The sequence below is a fragment of the Pygoscelis adeliae genome, unplaced genomic scaffold (assembly GCF_000699105.1).
Source record: "Pygoscelis adeliae isolate BGI_AS28 unplaced genomic scaffold, ASM69910v1 Scaffold521, whole genome shotgun sequence".
Lineage (NCBI taxonomy): Eukaryota > Metazoa > Chordata > Aves > Sphenisciformes > Spheniscidae > Pygoscelis > Pygoscelis adeliae.
This window is the reverse complement of record NW_008824067.1, coordinates 541003-561677: the sequence shown is the minus strand read 5'-3', so window position 1 is coordinate 561677 and position 20675 is coordinate 541003. Positions and strand designations below refer to the sequence as shown.

Here is a 20675-nt window from a genome sequence, read left to right as displayed (position 1 = left end):
TTGGCAAATGAGTGAGTGAAGAGACACTATTTTGCAGGTGTCTGACCAAATGACGAAGGGCAAAGAGGTGCAGATAAACATTTCTGAGACCAACTTCGAGATTTTGTCAGCTGCCTGAGTCAATATGAACATGAGAAAAAGACTCCTGGAGGATGATCCTTTTCCTTTATTCCTGGGAAATTACGTTAGTGCCATGGGATTTAAGGACAGACGCACTTAAGCCAAATGACTGAAGGATGAACTCATTGGCTTCTTCCAAATTCAAGGAGCAACTCAACGGTGATAGTGGCTCTGAATAAAACTCCTGCTAGGGAGTACTGCGTACCAGAACTATGCCCGGAGATAGGAAGCTTCTTAAATGAGCGCTAGGAGATAAGCCATAGCCCATGTCCCCTCTCCGCATGGGGCATGGGAACGTGCCCAGGGCTCCTCGGGGGTAGCTGCCTTTATTTTGGTAAGAGAACTGTGGCAGCTGGAGAAGTTGTATGTGCAGTTTATGAACTTCAGTAGGACTTCGATGTTAAGGCTTGTTAGATTTTCTGTGCTATTTGGTGATACACTGCCTCACATGGTCCTAGACCCCTGGAAAACTCCAAGCAAGAGATTCAGCAAAGTGAAGCCTATAAGGGCTGCAGCAATCAAAATGAAGATGTTCTTCACACACCTCTTTTCGCAATGTGACAAGAGATGAAATTCATCTAATGACAAAAATAGTCTAAACCTCTCATTTGCTGATGATCTCCGATCTTGCAGTTAAAATAGGCTGCGAACTCTGCGGGGCTAGGGCTGTCCTGTTTCCTTTTACAGTGGTTGGCATGCCAGCGGGAGTCTCAATGCCTCAAAGCTTGCCAAAATTAAACCTGAATTAAACTAATTACTGCACAATTATTTAGCAGTGAATAAAAAAAGATGTCACCATTGAGAAGAAAATAAACAATAGACTGAGCAGCCCAACTCCTAGAAGTGGAGCCCTGATGATCATCTGCCTGCAGAAATGAATATGCTTTCTGGCCGGCCAAGCTGGCAAACCTTGCTCCAAGCACTTAAACCATAAAATTGCTGGTTTCCTCTTACCTGACATCATTACCTCCATGGGCAAAGGATCCAAAGCAGGCGGTTAAGATCTGGAGGAAGTGGAAAAGTAGATGGACCTGAGATGTGTCTTTCTCTTCCTTATCCTCTTCCACGGGATCAACTGGGGGTCGATTAGGATCTGCGAGTTCAGAGGCCAACTTCATTTCCACCCCACCTTCCTCTGCCTCAATCTCTGCCTCGGCCACTGCGTTGCAATAGCTGGAGTAACTGTCATAGCGCACTCGCTTCTTGGAGTAGGAAACGGTGTCTCCCACTAACTTCTCACTGTCCTCTGGAGTTGACGTATCCGCTGCCTTAAAGGAGGAATGCACTGGCATGCCACAAATAGCAGCTGTGTAACAAGTATAACTGTTGTTGCGTCGTAACAGTTTGTAGTTGTTTTCTTGAGTGGGCCTCTCATCGGTGGCCCTGTCCAGGTGTATTTTGTGGAGCAAGTCTTTGTATAAACCTGAGTCCTTGTGCACAGTGTGATAAACGTGGCCATCACTCCTCATCTGGCCATCGAAGCTGAAGGTACCATTGGAAACAGGTGATTTCACCGAGGTGTGTGTCATCGAAAACGCCCTCCCTAAAAAGGCAGAGATGTAGAGTTTTTACTACTACAGAATGTAATACAGAAGCCCCCTCCCTCCCACTTCGCGAGACAATAAAATGGCAGCCATCTGAGAGTACAGGACAAAGAAGATCAATTTGCAATATATGCAGTGAATATGCCAAGATTCAATTTACTGCAAAATAAACTCTCTCATCTTCTGGGCAAAAAGAGCTTGTTCCAGCGTTGGGTCTCCCCCGGACATGCTGTATGACCTGCAGCAAGTCACTTGGGATCGGCTATTCAAAGGTGATACTTGAAGGTTAAATCCTCAGGTTCTTCGAAAAAGTAATTTCTATAAAATTTCTTTCTTGTAAAATAAGCTCTACTTTTTCTGAGGCTTTGTATACATTGAATAGGCATAATAAGGATTTCAGGAAAGGTGGTTTACTGTAATTTCATACTGAATATGAGATCACCTTTCAAAAGTACCTATGTTTAAGAGACATCTACATAACTCTAAAAATAATTAAAAAAAACAGAAAGCAAAAAAAGTTCATGTTCTGCAGAAATATTTCCTCAGCTATTCCAACATTTTGTATATCTTATTTCTATGAACGTGATGATAGTTATTCCCACCGTATACATTTAACATTAGCGTACGCTGTAGGACACATGTCACAGCTAAGGCAATATTTCTGAAGAAACTATCTTTTTCATTTCCTGACTTCCCGGATTTCCACTGTGCAACATTCAGAATTGGTTTTAGCTATTTTTAAACTGGAAGCACACACTCAAAGGGCTTCACGTCGTGACTTATTTGATTTTGTAAGACTCAGTTCAATATACTAGGCATTTATTAACCAAATTACAGGGCTGCGTAGATGTTAGCAAAGTGATATCAAAGTCAGCAGACCACTAAGTGGGGGGGGTGTGATCCCACCACATGGGAGAACAAAGAGAGCTTTATGTACACAAGCCTACTTCTTATAAATATACGTTCAGAAAACAATGCGTGAGATTTTTCTAGTGGACACGCTCCAGACGGTCATACATTTGTCAACTAAAGCCCAAATCTTTTCATCTCCTGTGGTAGTATGCTAATCATCTTTATGCTGAATTTAACCTTCATACATCAGTAATTTGTGTTCTCTGTATTTTTCCACCACTTAAAAGGATGGAAACACCATTAAGGATACAAAGTAAAGCAAAAAGGAAAGTAATTTTTGTTTTCAGCTGTTTCGAAAATTGAAATACAGCCAAACAAACTGTAGCTGTTTTTAAGTCCTCTCTAGAAAATGTCACTTGTAAACGAGCATCTTTCCCAACAAGTGCTGAAGAGGGATTAGAGCTGGAAATCCTGAACACTAACTTACCATTTACAACAGAGACCTACTTGCGGTTAAGAAACCCTACCAAAACAGGGAGAAGATAAACCCTCTGTGTTGTCTTAGTTTCTTACCATACGGTACACGTGGATGGTTTCCATTTGCAATAGTATCTGATGCCCCAGCAGCTTCTGTTACTGAGCCAGTAAGGGGAATCGTGCTCTCGTCAGATGCTTTGGCACCGGGAAGCTCTTTAAAGACTGGTGTTTCTTCATCTTGAACTTTATCAAGACTTTCATCTGATATCCTTGACAGTGCAGCATCTTTCTTTAACCGGCCTAAGGAAATAACAGTACTGTAATTTTAAACCCAGCCTATCCATCTTGCTGCTTATGTTTCCACTGTTTGCATCAACTGCATAGATCAACGTGGATACAATAACCTGGTGCCGTTTCATACACATTCTGTATTTATTTGTAACACTTATCTTTACTGAATTCATCTGAGAAAATTCTAGAGCATCTTTGTTTCTTCCTACAAAATTCACCAAAGTAGGTAACTGAAGTAAAACACCGAGCTGCTCATTTATTAATGAAATCTGAAACTTTTCTCTGCATTTTAAACACTGCATTTGTTGAGAGTAGCAAAGTAAACAAGCAAAACACTGTAAAGCTAAAAGCTGTGATCAGCTCAACTTACTGTAAAGTTAAAGAAGTCACTTAAAGATAATAATTTTGCCAGATTTTTCCTCTTTAATGTTTCCTTAATAAAATATAAACTGGATTATATTCCAGGATTTATTTTCCTGTTTCTGCTAGACTCCAGAAGAAGTGAGCACTGCAATGGATAGCCTAACAAGGTTTTGAACTTCTACCACTGCAGGTTTTTTAAGAGTAGGTTACACAAATACTTGAGGAATAGTTTAAGCACATCCTGCCTGTGGGTGGGGATTGGACTAGGTGACCTCTCAAGGGCACTTCCAGCTCTGAAATGAAATTTTCCATGATTTTATATCACTTGCATTTCATCAAGCAACTACTTACTTTCTATTTTTCTCTTCATCCAGGGACACACAAAAATCCAGACTAAGATGGCAAATACTAAGGATACGCCGACTGATATTAGAGCAATGGCCCACATTGGCAGTACCAGTCCCAGTACTGTGAAGACAAAGAAATAAAACCCAAGCTAAGCATAAATTAACACGACTTAATTATCTCAGGCAGTGGAAGAGCAGTCTGTTGCAGAAAAGCCTGTGTTCACAATGTATTCAAAACCAACATGAATGAGACGATCATTTTTAGCATATTTATCAGTTAGTGCAGTATTTAAAGGTCTAGTTGACATGCAAACATTTGCAGGTTTAGTCTTCCAGTTCTGTTACCCCACTGTGACTTTATTTCTAAAGAAGTCAGGGGTAAAACTGCCACATCAGGGCTGCTAAAACAAGTTTGCAGTGATTTTATACACTAATGCATGTTAAACCATGTTGCCCATTAGGGTAAGTTTTTCCCTGACCTTTGCTCTGGTCAATAAAGCCTGAAGCTTAGCTTAATCTAAGCCATTATCTGCTTATGATAATAGCTTAATGTAGCACTTGAGAGCTGAGGTTGACGTGCACAATCATGTCAATAACTCGTGTTCCTGTAAGTGTCCCCCCAAGAGAGCTCCTTGCGCTTGTTCAATTAAATGATCAGACCCTTAATGAAGAAAGAGCTCGGACTCTGATCTTTCAAAGCCGTATATGCACGCCTATCTTGAAACCTATGTGATTAATTCATCCTTGTGAGTAGATGTTGCCAGGACAGAGGCCTTGGAGAGTAAATATGTATTTCCTGAGCATCAAAAACGGAGTCCTTCCTCTTTATTCACGCAGTTTAGAGACTGCTAAGCTGAAACAGAAGGGACATTAAGATTCTTATTTCATTTATTTTGCTTAATGAGTCACTGCAGAGTGCCTGACCTACTTCTGCAGTACAACTAATGAGGAAATGTTGGTTATACAGCTGATTTACTGTGAAACATCTTGGAGACGTAGCCAATTAGACTTAAGAAAAAGGAATAGTTGGGTTATGTTACCCTCAAATTGGGAACTTCTCAAGCTTTTTATTAATTTCAGTAATGGTATGCTATGAAGTAGAGTCTACCGACTGCATTTATCTAGTACTTCTGGTGTGTCAGGTTTTAGAGAAAACAAATTTCTATTCAAAAAAGGTCACTTTCTAAGCCTGCTTTCTTAATTCAGGGGCATGTTCAGGAGTCTCTCTTCAACTGCCTGTTCGTTCATGGCTCTGGGGCAATAATCTAATCTAAAGATAACATTTAATGACCATAGTCTTCAATAAAGTAGTTGAGAGCATTGGACATCTTTTTTCTGAACTCTTTTGCTGCAAGTGTGTGTTTAAATGTACACTGCTTAAGTAAAGTTAAATATAAACATACAAAAGCAAATATATAAACATAAAATGTGTGAATATAAATATACAAACGTAAATATAAAAATATAAGTTCAAATATAAACACAAATAAAAATAAACACAAACATATAAATGTACATAAAATACACAAACATACAAAAATATAAAGTCCTGAAAATTACATGTATCATTTCCTTCTCTTGAGTTGCAATGAAAACACAGCACCCAAGAAAGACAATGGATTCAATGCAGAAACAGAACAGGCTCGGGGTTTCTTATCATTGAAGGCAAATAAAGAAGTAAATTCAATTAATAGGCTCCGTGCCAGATCTGCCAGAACAGTGACTCTGCTGATTTCAATGGAGCTATAGCATTAGACTGAGTGCAAACAGCCTACCTGCTCTTACCGCCCTCTCTGAACCTTCCCTCCTTGATGCACATACCTGGAATACCTCTGAGAGCTCAACACGTGCTCAGATTTATGAAGCCGAAGCTGGCAGCTCAATGTTTCCCCTTCCTCTAAAGAGGGATTTTTTTTGTAGCTGCGCTCTTCCCCACTAACCAGAGCCATCAGGAGGGAGTCACAAAAACACATGCACAAATAGAGGCATGTGGGGAGGTGTATGATTTACTCTTGCCCTCGTTAACTCCTAACGTAGGAGATAACTGTGCGGTGTCGACAGCTACCTGACAGCATGCTGGCAGACCATCATTATACACTGCGGGAAGCTTCCCTCCCATGCCTCCCGCTGCAGACGGCTCACTCACCTGGTGCCCCCGTGTACATGATGGAAAACACGTTAATAGCTATGGTAGCAGCATAAAACACTGGAAGTGCGCGGAGACCGTTGGGCACAGGGTCTTCCTGCATAGAAATCGGGGGAAAAAAGGAAACATTAGCTGGACTTTCCACCAGATTAATGTCAGCATGAACCACCATGAGGAAAACACGTGCTCCCGAGTCAGTGCCAGGCAGGTGGAGCTTTTGGGCGGGTGGTGAGGAAAGGACAGTGACCTGTCTGGTTACACCCGAATCCACAAGGCTGGTCCTGGCAAGCACCAGCATTCTGGGGAAGCTTGACACAGTTAATGGGAACCAGGGAGACAGGTTGTACTTTCAGGTCGGCTGCAGACCTGCTGGGTGACCTGGGGGCAGGTTTCTTCCTGCAAGTGTTTTCTTATCTATCCTGGCTCCAAGATGAGGAGTCCCTTTCACTTGGCACAACTGAAGGGTGCCAAGCAGGACAGGGCTTTGATATTTTGGGGACGGGACTACAAGCATCAGTGCAACGCGTCCATTGCAAAACCTTATTCCTAACCTCTCAGTTGTGACTGAAACAGCCTGGCACTTCCCACCAGGTACAGAAGTCTCTGAAATATTAAGTGTCTGGCTGTATGAAACAGGTAACATACATAAAGCAAGCGTGCAATGTTTAGCAAGCCACTCTGCCTGCTGCGGTCTCGTGCCCTCAGCACTCGCGAGGAAAGGCTCAGCTGACAGTGCAGCGGAAACGCACCGTGCGAGCCATGGAAAAAGCCTTTGTGAGGAGACTGCTTTGGCCTTTTGAGGGGCTCCGTGTGTTTGCAAAGAGCCTGGCGAAGCTAAGGGCTGGCTCATGTGGTTTTGTTTCTTGCTGCCATGAGCTATAAAAGGGAGCCGAGAAAAGGCTGCAGCTGCCTTGCGCTACGCCCCAGTCCCCAAGCGTGATGCAGCATGGGCTGTATCCGCAGGGCCAGCTGCCATTCACGGACACCCCCAACAAGGGCACGAACCCCTACATCAAGCCACAGACTCGCAAGCTAAAAAGCTGCTCTTTTTTTATGCACGCACACAACGCAAGTGGCTACTTGCTTATGCCAGAAGCTCTACAGATCTTACTACTTTGTGAATGGCACAGATGGCAGTCAGAAGACAATTTCCTTAGCTTGAACTTTTTCTGACTCTTGAATGCTTAAATATGTGGCTTTTATACCACAGCTCATGTGATTTTCATGACTAATTTCTTAAGTTGTTAGGTTTTGAATGCAACAGAGGAACTCTTCCTCGTCCTTTATGCAACTTGAGTAATTTTAAATTCAAAGCTGAGTCCGATCAAATTTATCATCTGCTTTTATCGCTGACATTTATTTACATCAGAAATAAAGAATGATGAAGCTGAGGTTACAGGTGGTGTTATTTATAGCAAAAGAATTAATCCCTCATCTATTTAAGTTCCCTGAATAACTGCTAATATAGTGTCCCTTATTTTGGGTCATTGTCATGCACTGCACTCCCCCATTTTAGCAAGTTGAATGGTGTGAGAGAAATGGAAAGAGCAGATAAAAGTATTCCGGTTTCCAGTTCATGCTGGGTGGCAGGCAAATCGTCTTCCGCACTGGAAATATATGGACTGACGTTACCTCAAAGCTGCCACTTTTGACTGAGGTCACTAAAACACATCGATTGAAGTTTCTTGAGAATCTAGGAAATATGCAGATGCCCATCTTCTAATGTCTGATGTGCTAGAAAACCAAAGCTTAAAGTTTCACAACTATGAAATATCAATTAGAGTATCTCCAAGGAAGGACTGTTCTCTTTAAATAACAGTCAGAACAGCTATCGTGAGGGTAAGTCAATGCCAACAAGTTTGTACTAATACAGAAGCAATCTCAATGTACCATCCTTTAATCAAACAGAATATACAATATTAATTATCACGTAGCACCTTCTAAGCCTCAAATACTTGTCAAATTACTTACTCTGAGCTTTCAGAACTGCTAAGAGCAAGTATAGTTCCAGTGGCTATAAAAAAATGTCTGGTCTCCTGTACAAAAGGCAAGCCACAAACTTTAAACTCTGGAAATGGCAGCACTCAAATGGGAGGCTAGAACACAGCCTTCATACCGAGCACTCATAATAATACTGAGATTTCTTTACCTTATTTAAAATGAAGAATCTAATCAGCACAAAGAGGACTCCAGACATCAAGCCAGATAACAGTGGGGAAATAAACCAAGAGGCAACTGTGTTGAAGAAAAGAAAGAATGAAACATGAAATAAATAGTATTCTTGCATAACAGTTAAATAAGTAGTTAACGAGCAATAAATTTAAAACAGTTCTTGTACAACTACTATGAATGTTCCGTATGTTTACTTACAACTGGTGCAACTCAATGTCCACTGACAATCATGAAAGTCAAAGTAATGCTAGGCACTATTAGAAACATCAGCCAAAGCATTTCCTGATAATTTTGCAAGTTTAGCAATCAACATCATCAGGAAAGTTTCTTGTAGTTTAATGCAGAGTGGACCAAGAAAGCCCTGCAATTTCCTAATCACCGTGACCACGAATGTTGCAAGCAAGTGGAAAGCAACTGCACCTAGCAGGATGCCATGCTGCTCGCAGGGTAAAAGTCTTGATTCCCAAAATAACATAGAAGCATCAACTGTAATGAATAATGCACATACATTTTCTGCAGGCCAGATTTGCAAGTGTCCAGGACTGATTTAACTGAAGTAGGTGGCAAAACTCCCACTGATTTCAATAAAACCGGATTAGGGCAGTGCTCTGGAAATCTCATCCAGAGTGATTTATTGTTTGTGGCACGGTTAACAGATTGATTCTGCTGTCATTGCAAACTCTCTTCTACTTTCGACAGAATTAAAAAAAATACGCATTGCTCCAACTTCTGTAAAGCTCAATTGTATTTCCATGCCTTCAGCATCAAATCCTTTTAATCCAGGGTTTAGGCTGCGACTCGGGTTACAAGGCTTCCAAAACAATAATGAAAACTCCTTCACATCCCTGCTTGGCCGTGCTGATCTTGGCAGTGGGAGGCTGTGAGTTAAACATGTGCTGTATGCTCAGCTTCCGCCTCCCTGAAGCTGGTGGGTGGAGAAACATGACTGTGGGCATTCACATGATGGCTAGCATTGTTGAGAGTAAGAACGAGGTGGTATGAGCTGCCACGAAAAGAATTAGAAGAGGAGGAACGTCACCCTGAAGCATGTCTCTGAGGGACAATGTCTCCTCAACTTACTGCTGGGGAAGTGCAACTTGCGTCTTACCCCTTTCTCCACTGGAGACACACTGCAGCCCATAATGAACACGGCATCAGTGCATCTTCCGAATGACAGGACCGGGGTGGAATTTAAGGAGGGAGTGCTATCAGCACAAAGCAGATTTCTGGGAATTTTTTTTGCAGGCAGTGCACACTATTTCACATATCCTCACGCATAAAAGAAAACAGCACTTACCAATTTTGACAAGCTGCATCCACTGGACTCCCTGCGTGCCAATTGCCACCAGAGAAAATCCTATCGTAGCACCTACGATGCAATGGGTCCCCGATATCGGGAGTTTCAAGAATGATGCAATCAGCTGCCAAACAGCAGAACCTTGAAAAAACCCCAACCATATGGTATAAACAACAACAGTAACAATAATGTCACACAGAAAATTCTTCGCCACGTACCCACATTCTTTTACGAGCACTGCCTACACTCCACATGCACAACAGAGATCTCCTAAAGAGAGTTTTGTTCTTGTTCTCTCTCTAAAAGCAGATACTAAGACAGTTTAATAGCAGCTTTGAATGCTGCATCTTACTTCTGACTTTTTATTACTAACAGCTCTTCACACTGCACAACGGTTCTGCTTTTTTTTTTTTTTTTTAAGGTTTTCATTATTTACAGCCTGTCTGATTAAATACACAAACTGCTCCCAGCCTGCATCAAGCTTAGAAAACCTCATCCTTGAGAGCTGGACCTGGAAGCCTCCAAGTGATCAGTGTGAGGAGGCATCCACCTTTTCACTAATGAACTACCTATGCTCCTAAATTCAGATGCTACCAGAGGAAGGCTCAGATTGTGGGGCAGGGAGTTTTTATGCCTCTTCTCAGTGACGCACGGCCATCCAGAGTCCTCTACAGGAAAAATGGACTGAGGAGGGAATAAGGACTCTCTCACTGCCTTCATTTGCAGCTCATTGCGGCACTGGAGAAATTCAGAACTGCAGAAAAGGCTTATCTTAGTCATGGAGTAGCCAAAGATACCCTTGGCATAAGGAAATAAGATCCCCTAACTAACTGAGGGATGGTGGCTAATGATCTATGAAGTAAATGTGAGGTCTGGTGTCCCAACAGATGTCCCAAGGAAGGATGTTTGCCAAGAGTGCAGAGAAAAGAAAAAAAAAAACAAACCCCCCAAAAAACCCCAAGCACCAGAGAGGATGCTTTGTATTTGTTTTCAGTCCCAACTTTCAGTAGTTAGATCAGACCACAGCTGTCACCAAGCCCTTGAGTGTGCAGCTCCATGCTCCGACTCATTTTCACATTGCAAGAACCCAGGTTCCCTGCTCCTCTTGCAGTGGTGCTAACCTCAGGACACCAAAATCATTTTGGCAGTGACCCAAGCTTTCTATGGATCTCGCCCAATATTAGAGAATTCTTAGAAAGATCTCTTCTTCATCTTAAGACTTCATGGCCTTAAGACTAAATCTTCATGTGTTAAGAGGCCCCAGTGGCAGCAATCAAACTGCCATGAGAGATCCTGTATTTTCTGGCTCGTGCCACCTCTCTTAACAGATCTGCAGCAGACACAGGTGATAAAGCAAGGTCACTGAACATAGGCTGTTACTCAAAATCTCAGCTTCCATCCTCAATTCCAACAGGAGAGGATGGTTTGAAGGTCTTGAAATGGAGCCATCTGCAAATGGTGATTTGCTGGCATCACATGCATCTACGTTTGGGAGTCAACCAGTTTGTAAAACTGATCTCTCCTGGGGTACTATCCCAAAACAACTGGTACTCCTATTGCTATTGGAAATTCTAGATCAACCAAGGAACACCTGCTCTTTAATTTTTTGGCTTTTCTTCCCCTGTACTAAAATAAAAATAAATACACTTTGAAACCTTTGACATGAACTTAGGGACCAGCAAGTGGAAGTGAGGTGAAAGAGAAAACAGATGGTAATATCTGTAAAGAGCCAAATAAACAGATAAGCCAGCCATAGATATATAATTACAAAATACACAGTCTGAAAAATAGGGAAAATGCAACCAAGCTACAGCTGCACTGCAAATGTGTAGTGAGGGCTGGGTTTTTTTGTTGGGTGGGGGGGAATAGAGGGAGCATGTCACTATTTAATCAACTTCACCTTGAAAACAAACAGGAGAGCAAGAGGAAAAGTGGTGGAGGACTGATGGATGGTCTGAGAAGGACAATGCGTGGTCTAAAAAAGTTTAAGGAAGCACATTAAGGAACAGAAAAAAATACAAAACAAGCCAGAGCAGGACTTTTCTCCGGGGCTTGCAATACCTTAACTACCTACATCAAAGCTTTAACTCCTCTTTAACATAAAATGCATGTTCCCAATTTTTATCTTTGCAAAACTAACCTAGGAAGCAGGAGGCTCAGTAGACCTGTCACAGAGTCCCAAATTCAGACTCTTCACGCCTGCTGACACTGTGGCCTCACACCCTTTCCTGCCGGTTGCTATCTCCTGAAGAAGGAGGGTTGGCTGCGGACTGCCCTGACCAAGAGTCGCCAACAGCGGCTTTCAGCTCAGGGTGCGTTTCATGCTCCCCTGCTGCCAAAGGCACCGCATCCATTCTCCTGAGGCTCCAGTGCTGTGTGCCAGCCGCGAGCACCCATTGAGAACCATGCCACTCGCAAAACTGGGTTAGTACTTTGCTTTGCTAATCCTGGCTGGGATGTCCACTCTGTTGGTGGCATCTCCTCGGTCACACCAGCTGCTGACTTCAGCTCCCACCAGGATCACTAGAACAACACTCAGGCAATTCCTGACAACAACCTGACAATTAGTTAACGCTAGGGAAGTACTACAATTTAATCCCAAGAGCAACAGTTCCTAACTTCCCAACTGCCTAACAAACATTATTTTAATACACTACAAATTATTACAGAATGTTAAATTTTAAAATTTTAATCCTGTTGCTCCCTGCTTCCTTTTCTCTTAGGAGAAAAGGTTGCCCTGAAAATCACCATCTGCTGTTTGCTGCAAGCATCAAAGGATCTTCCGCCAACATCTGGAAAGAGGATACAGTGACTTTTGGTCTCTCCCAGACTGTTGACTCATTTAAGCTTCATCAAAATTCAGAAGCTAAGCCCATTTGCAAAAACACGATCATGAGGCATGAGAGAACAAGGGGGACAATGCAGAGCAAAAAACAGAAAGAGGAGAAGAAAACATCCAGGAAGGCTCAGAGAAAACACAGACAAAAATACCATACATCCAGAGAAAAGCTGGAGATGGATTTGAGGAAAAAAAATTGAAATCTGCAGTTTGTAACGTGTGATTAATTCTGAGATTTAAAAGGTGGAATTTCTTCTTAATGCCCTTCCTGGAGGAAGGGAATGCAACTGGTCATGAAGTTCACACAGGCTTATGTAAATACGCATGCAAATAAGTTGTTTTCTTTGAGCTTCTGGCCAGTTGCCTCCGCAGGGGGCATCTGAGACTTAAAACTTTGCCCGGACAGGATCAAGATGCCAGAAATAGATACAGAAAAGGACAAGGACCCTTCCTTCAATGAGGATCGTGAGAATCAAGAACATGAAGGTCAGAAGATGCAGGTCACTTACATTTCAGATGGTGTACGCTGCTCCTGGGCACACGCCCGTGGGAAATGATGGAGCTATCTCAGGAAGCAGAAGGCTAAATGATGCAAGTGGAGTGGTACTAAGAAGGACCCTAGAGCTTGAGGGAAATCTGCAGCTTGACCAGAAATCTGCAGCTGACCTTGCAAGACATCAGGAAAGAGGAACTGATGCGGGGTGCCCAAGAGCATTTGGTGTGGTTTAAGTTGGCAATCTCACAGAGGGACCGTTTGGGGAAGCAGTTGCGGTCCCAGCAGTGATTTCTCGCTAACCAGCCCCTCTTCCCCTTGGGCAGGGGAAGGTGGCCAACCTTCAGGAGGCTCAGGAGCAGTGAAGTCCAAGGGAACCACCTTCCCGCTCTCAAGCACACAAAGCCACCTCAGACAAGTCCAGAAACTGGCACTCAATGTCCATCTTGATCCATTAAAATAAAAAGCAAAATTTTCCCATTTCCCCAAAGAAATGGGAAAATAACCGCATGTAGTAGACCTCTGCACGGATTCACCTCTCTCATGTGCAGGTCCTGCCTGAAAACTGTGGGGAGGTTAGAGGGGGTAAGTGGAAATATTATTTAGGATAGGTTTAAGGAAGAAAATCTTTGAGTGGAGCATCCCTTTCTAACAGAGGATGCTGCAATGCTTGTATAAATCACGTCACCCTGTCATGGGATGCCACGGACCTGCCAGACTGAAGAAGTGGTGGGATGGGCAGGCTGGCCCCTTGCCTGGGCTGCCTCTCCCACAGTGAAAGGGTTTCCTTCCTGCTGTCTCCTGTCCTTTAAAAGCAGGTTTGCTATTGATTCTTGAGGGAGATCTCCAAAAGCTCACAAAGCCTCTTGCATATAAACAAAGAGTAAATACCGTGGCTTAATGTTACTTACCTCAGAATATGCTATTTGTTCTAAACGGAGATTAATTTAACTGCAAACAAAAGCACGCGGAGTATACTCTAAGGTACGCTGAACTCCTGTCGGTTTGAGTCAGAAAAATTAAAAAGACCTTAAACGTGTGACCATCTATCTTTACTGCTCCTTTAGTTTTGCCATGGGCAAGGGTGAAGTGTATGATTAATTGCAATCACTCAGCTAGACAATCAGTTTAAGCAAATATGTTTGGATTTTCTGTAATTTTTTAAAACGATTTAGGTAATTCCTTCTTGTACATATTCATTGCAAACTGCTATTTCTGTAGGATCTTCTGTACAGTCACAAATGTTATGCTTACATATTTTCCATTTACCACCATAAAAATCTCCAGAACAATTTTTTCAGTACCCTAGGAATACATATATATGATCCATTATGTTAAACATTTTTTTCTTCTATTAGTTAAATGGCTGAACCATTGAAAAATGTAAATGATAAGAAGCATTGTAAAAACATAGGAGACTAAAAAAGGAATACAGGCCCCTGCATTCACACAAAACCAGACGTGCAAGTCCAGAAGATGGGAAGACTTAACAGTATTCACAATGAACAGGATGACAAATACACAATGAACGTTACTTGGAATAGGAAAGTATTACTTACCAACCATTGCACTCACTTCTCCTGCCATCAGCAGTGGGACAGTGTTGTTGTACAGGTTAACATCAATGATACCTTTCCGAATTGTTTCTCCTACTTTTGCTCCCAGTAATACCGAGCCAGTGGTTTCAAAAACTGAAGCCAAAATGCAAGCCTGGCGTAAAGTAACAACACCAGAGCCCACAGCCGTTCCGAAAGAATTGGCAACATCATTTGCACCAACCGAAAAGGCTAAAATAAAAGCAATGATAAAACCCACAATGACCATCCACAGGTACTCATCCATTGCCATCTTTCCCCAAACTGTAGATTAGCTTCCCCTTTGCAAATAGTTAATAGTCAAGGCTGGAGGGCACTGCAACGGATTTGGAAAGCAGATTTCTTGTAAACAATGAGTTCTCTCTGGAAAGTGCTGGGTAGTGTTAGAATGTGAAGAAACTGCTAACTGCTGATTTTCAAACTACTATAAATACTGTTCATTTGGCTGCCTTTGGTCAGCAGTGAAACACATTCCATATTTTGCTCCCAAACTGGTACAACTGCGATGTTCTGTCCTGCAACAGAAAAAAAAAAAAAAAGAAAAGAAAATTAAAAAAAAAAAAAGGAATACTCAGTGGAGCCCGTAACAATGCGCGTTTTCAGAAGTAAACAGATGATTTAAACCCACTAATGGGGTCCTACCTCAGCATGTGACTGTTCTAATCATAAAACAATTCAGAAAAGGTTAAAATTAGGTCACCTCCAAAGCAATATGTTTCTTGCAATATCACTGACCGAGAAAATCTTTTGAGCAATTTAAAAAGAAAGGTTGGGGTTTTGTTTGTGTTGAATTTAGGGAGCGGTGTGATAAACCTTCTTTCTAGAAGGAGGGACTTGGCTCTTTGCACCCAGTGAATATAAAAGTCATACAGAATATATAGACCATACCATACAGCTGATGTATATCACCTAGCTCCACCGACCTCAGCAGAGCTCTCAACATTTTATCAGCTGCAACCAGGGATGCACTCCTTTGAAAAATGATTTTATCTCTATATGTCTGTCTAGGAAATGCCACTGAAAATACTCTGAAGAGCATTAATATTCATCTATCGCTGTTATCACATTGCATGCAGTAAAAATACAATTTTCTTACAGCTTCTCAGTCACTGAAACAGCACAATAATTGCAATATTCCCATGTATCCCTACAGATCTAGAGAAGTCTATAAAAAAAGTTTAACTAAAAAGTTGAGCTCTCTGCTCTTTCCTATAGATGGTTACCAATTACTAACAGTTATTATATTCAAACCATTGTTATAGATATCTTTTAGTATTTCCTTTGATAGTTTCAGTTTTATGATTGCCTTTTGAATTACATCTTAATTAGTCTTTAATTAGTCTAATCTGAAAAAAGAGTGAGCTCTTTCAAACCAAAAAATGGACAGAGAGACAGGGACTTTAAAAAAATAAAAACTTCACCATCCAAAAGACTGCTAAGCAGAGAGATAAGGCCCACACTGATGTCAAGATCAAGTGGTCAAAAGCCAGAAGCAAATTTGCCCAAACCATCTGCCTCTTCTGATGGCTGCTTCTCTTCCGCTAGCAGCCACCACAAAGACGTCCCATGCCACCCTCTGCTTTCCTATCCATGCTGTTTGGCTCCAGAAAAGTGCCATTTTGGAGGTGGCAAGGAGTTAAATGAACATTTAGCAGCAAATATCTGTCAGACAACTCCACACATTTTAAGAAGCATTTCAAGAGATCAGGGGATATCAGATGAAAAGCCCCGAGCCCACCTCTTGCTCTCTCTCAGTTTCCCCACAGTCGCTTCAGTCTCATACAATATACCCACATCCACAGTTTCAGGACCATACTTAATTTCTTTCAATGACCCCAATGCAATGTAGGTCCTGCAGTAGCAAGGAGGAAAGGTCTCTGAAACCTCTGAAATAATGGCAAAATTAAAAATTAAAAGAGATTTCGCATATTCCTGAGATGCTGGAGCCTTGAGAACAACCAACAGGAAAATACCATGTCTATACATAAGTGTTTCCTAGAAAACCCTTAAGTTGATGTCAAGGATTGATGCTTTCTCTAAATATACATATTCAGCAGAAAAGATGTCCCTCTTTCTTTCTCCAGGCTCCAAACTGGCTGAACAACTGTTGCTCCAGTCTTTTCCAGACATGGAGCAGACATCAATCTTTGAATGCCTTACACTCTAAAATAACATCTCGGGAGGTCTTAACAGCTAAAAACATTTGTATAAGGATTTTTATACTATGAGATAACATGAGAAAACAAATCACCAATGCATTTTTGATGTTCGAAGACTTGTTGCTTTTTTATAATTCATGAGCACTCAGCCCACTGAGTGGAAAAGGGCTTGACAGAGACAGAAAAGGCTAACGATATTTGGAAGAAACAATTTCGAGTTAGCACTTGTTTGCCTGTGAAGGAAGACAAAACTCTGTTAAATTCATTCGTTAAAAAAATTCTATTATGTATATCAGATTTTTGCTAGGAGGTGAAGTGCTGGACTAGGGTCCTTCCTTGATCCTGGAGATTAATGATTAAATTCTTCATCCTGCATGGATTTACACAGTACCTTTGCCAAGTTGGCCTCGGTGCCCCAGTTTCCTCCCCTGAAAATGGGCAAAGCTGACTGAGATCCATGCATGCATCCACAGACGCTGTGATTATATGAGACCCGTTTCCTTCGGACCCGCAAAATGAAAGCACACCCTTATTCCCAACAGAGATCTGTCTTTTCTCCACTTATCAACCAACCCACCAATTTACTGCTGTGACCCAATTTCTGGGATAAGGAAGAGCAGGGGGACTGTGACATTCCCCCACCACAATGGAGTTCACAGGACAACATTTGCCAAATCTGGCTCCTCCAGCCACAGCGAGTTCCTGCAGCTTCCAAAATAAACCACCAAGTCACAAGGTTGCCTTTATTAGCTTCCCTGGGGGGGAGGGGAGAAGAACTCCAGATGGTCCCAAAGAAATTAAGACTTTAATGTGTGTATGTGTGCTCCTAAAGCTCCTCGTGAAGGCCAAAGAGTCTCCCAAAGTCTGTCGGCGGGGCTCTTGGCAAAGGGCTCGGAGAGGCAGCTACATAATCTCCCTCCTTGTGAAATGGGATATACAGCCTCAGGAGAAAAGGATGTCTTAAGCAAGAAGTCACCCCTCCTGTCATTTTATGCAAGGTGACAGTTCAAAATAGAGCTTCCTCCAAAACTTGGGGGGCTCGACTTGACGTGCACTGCATTTGTACAAATGATAGAGCACAGCAACAGCCAACCCTTGCCTTTAACAAGGTGAAAATCAAAAGGAAAAAAGAGGAAAGGGAATAAACACACGTTTAAAAATTAACATGCAGGCAGCATTTGAACGACTAGGTGTTACTACTTTCAATCTTAAATAACTGTAAGAGATGTTAAATGTTTAAAGAAACAGAAAGAAAAAAAAAAAGGGCACATCTCTGCTGAGAAAGTTTTCAGAAATGCAAAATATCCTGCAAAGTAGGCCAGTGACTAAATACAGACTAAATCTTGTAGCATGCTTCTTTCTGGAGCCCAAAATACATCTGGCGTGCTCAGACACGCTGAGCTATGCCCCTCATCACCTAATCTAACCCAAGAGCCTGTGGTATTTCATGTTGTTACTGGGATGAAAAAGAAACTGGAAAAAAAGCCATACAGTTGGGAATGGCAGATCTTCTGCTCTCTGCGTGACAGCTGGAAGTCACTAGCCTGTTTCTCTCCTGCGCTCATCAACATGCCTCTATGCACGCCAAATGCAATTTAACCTCACATGCTAGACGCTAGGAAATCCTCCCATCTACCTGCAGGACCGATACCGCCTGTCCACCAAGGCCTCCACAGTCGGGTGCGCTACGCTACTGCAGCAGACTCTGGGTGGAAAAGTTCATTTTCCTATTTACGCTTTGGATAACTCTTCCTGAACCAGCCCAGCCTGCACTGCAGTGGCCGTGCTGCAAATTCACCCTTGGGCATTAGCAGAGCTGAGGAGCTGTGTTAGCACCAGGGAGCTGCAGGACCTGAAGCTGGAGCGTGCATATCTGATGGCTGTTAGAGTGAAGGGAAATGCGTAGAGATGAAATTCCAAGTTGTAAGAAGCTAATTCTGCGCTAAGGCAAGATTTTTAGCTAATGCAGTTTTCTTATGATCCATAATTAGAGTATCATGCTTAGGAGGTCTGAGTTGAAGCTTTGAACTGTTTAAGTGGACTTAGAAACTTACAGAACTTGGACCTCCGTGAGAAAAATCTGATTTTTGGAAATGCTAAGCACGTCCCTCTGCCTTGCTGGCAGATGATCCAGACACCCCCCTTCGACTTTATTTTGTTGCTAGCTAAACATCTTGTTATAACTCTGTCAACACAAAGTGCTATTTCTTCCCTAAGGGAGAGATGAAAACAAAACCTAGGTGAGGAAGCCCCTTGATTCATGCAGAACAAGTGAATCCTCAGGAAAAAGTCAGGATCTCCTGGTAACCATGAGATCATTTTATATACGGACATTTACTAAGACAGCTCTTCTGGAAACTATTCACAGTACACTTCTAAGCCTAGACAAGTTTTTAGTGAAAAAATAATACAAAATTTGAAAAAGTTGTCAGTTGTTATTTTTTTTGTCAGACAAATTGCTGCTAAAGAGAATGCAGAAACATCTAACAACAGGGACGAACAGTTAAATAAAAGCTCAGGACAAAGTTCAAAGTCTAGGGAAGCAATCAGAGTGCATTACCCACCAGCAATCCAACTATGTGACATAAAGGAAACAAACAGAGACCCCATAAATGTCCTTTAATCTTCTCTTCACAGAAAATTAGGGAAGAACCTACTGCACTCCTGAAACATTGAAAGGTATATAAATCATCCCATATGCAGCTCATACCATATATAAATCATGCTGTATGCAGCTTTTCTGCTCTCAGAAGTTGCCCCATGCTGCAGCTGAAAACTTTCTCCTACTCCGGACAGGACAGAGATGCCGTGAAGTCCTGGTTTTAACTGTTTTGTTATTGCCCAACTATGAGCAAAAATCAAAAGACAGCAGCCAGAGTAGCATTTCTCAAGATAACTCTTACAACTACTCCACTTTGCATTATGACCAGACAGACAGGGGAGGACAATTTCTTTTCCCCTGCAGTGTTGAAAACAGCAGGCGTTTCATGATAGACAGTGGCATTGAATTTGTACTGACAGGCAGGTTCACTTCTAGTTACCAACGGCTGAAAAGTCTGTCTAAAATGCTTACCAGACAGCAGCTTCTAGGAGTTTATTCCATACCTCTCTAATTTCTGTATGTTGTTCTTTATATAAAACCAATCTGTCAGGCTTCCCACCTATGTATATAAACTCATACCAGATCCAGCATTCTGGTCTATTGGTACTGAACACAGCACTGCATAGAAACCAAGCCTGATTTATAACCAAAGCTACTAACATCGTTCACATCAATAGCCCTTATGGTTTCCAGTTCACGCTTGGGCCACAAGGCTCACAAATTATCTACTTTAAATTACTAATACTACACTTATGATATGAAAGGTGGTATTAATTCAAGTGGTTCAAGACCAAGAACATCCCTATATGGCTCTAAATTACATGCACAGGACTTGTCACAAGGCCAAGCATGATGCAAGTTTAATGCTCCAGTACACAAAAAGCACCCTTGACTTACTTTAAAAAAAAAAATCAATTACCACATCAGCAGAAGCAGTTTTTGTATCAATCAATTCCTATTTTAACACATTCGCAATGTGTTTAAGCATACTTCATGCTACTCCTTGATATGGAAACAAGACTGAAGTTGATAGCTTTCCAAGGACTCCCATCCAGTTTAACACTGCAGAGGGACTGTCACCGCCAGCTCCCAAAACTTCCAGAGGATGCTTCCTTTTCTTAGTCCCTATCAACCTCTGTTCCCACCACTGAAAGGTCAAAAATGCATATAAAATATTTAGCATGAGATTCTGTTGCTGAAAACATTCACTAAAAACACAGACAGCAGTCACGTTTAAACAGCAATTCTACAAGCAAGTAAGATAGGTAAAGTATCAACAAGTCCTTGTTGTGCATTTGCTGATAAATATCTTTTTCTCTAACTAAAGGACAATTTGATCCTTCAGTGACTGAACAAAGTCTTTCTAAGTGGTTTTTAT

The 20675-nt window shown here is 41.9% G+C and overlaps 1 protein-coding gene across 3 annotated transcripts in view; it reads right to left on the bottom strand.

Annotated features, from left to right (window-relative positions):
* Nucleotides 1–20675, bottom strand: part of SLC20A2 (solute carrier family 20 (phosphate transporter), member 2) — a 39551-nt gene that overhangs the window by 18473 nt on the left and 403 nt on the right. For all 3 annotated transcript variants that reach the window (XM_009334138.1, XM_009334137.1, XM_009334139.1), the window contains 7 exons: nt 14501–15051; nt 9610–9750; nt 8290–8375; nt 6141–6237; nt 3999–4115; nt 3090–3293; nt 1075–1663 (listed from right to left, as the gene is read on the bottom strand). In XM_009334138.1, the coding sequence (XP_009332413.1) occupies nt 1075–1663; nt 3090–3293; nt 3999–4115; nt 6141–6237; nt 8290–8375; nt 9610–9750; nt 14501–14789 (1523 nt within the window). In that variant the 5' untranslated portion in view covers nt 14790–15051. The remainder of the gene's footprint in view (nt 1–1074; nt 1664–3089; nt 3294–3998; nt 4116–6140; nt 6238–8289; nt 8376–9609; nt 9751–14500; nt 15052–20675) is intronic.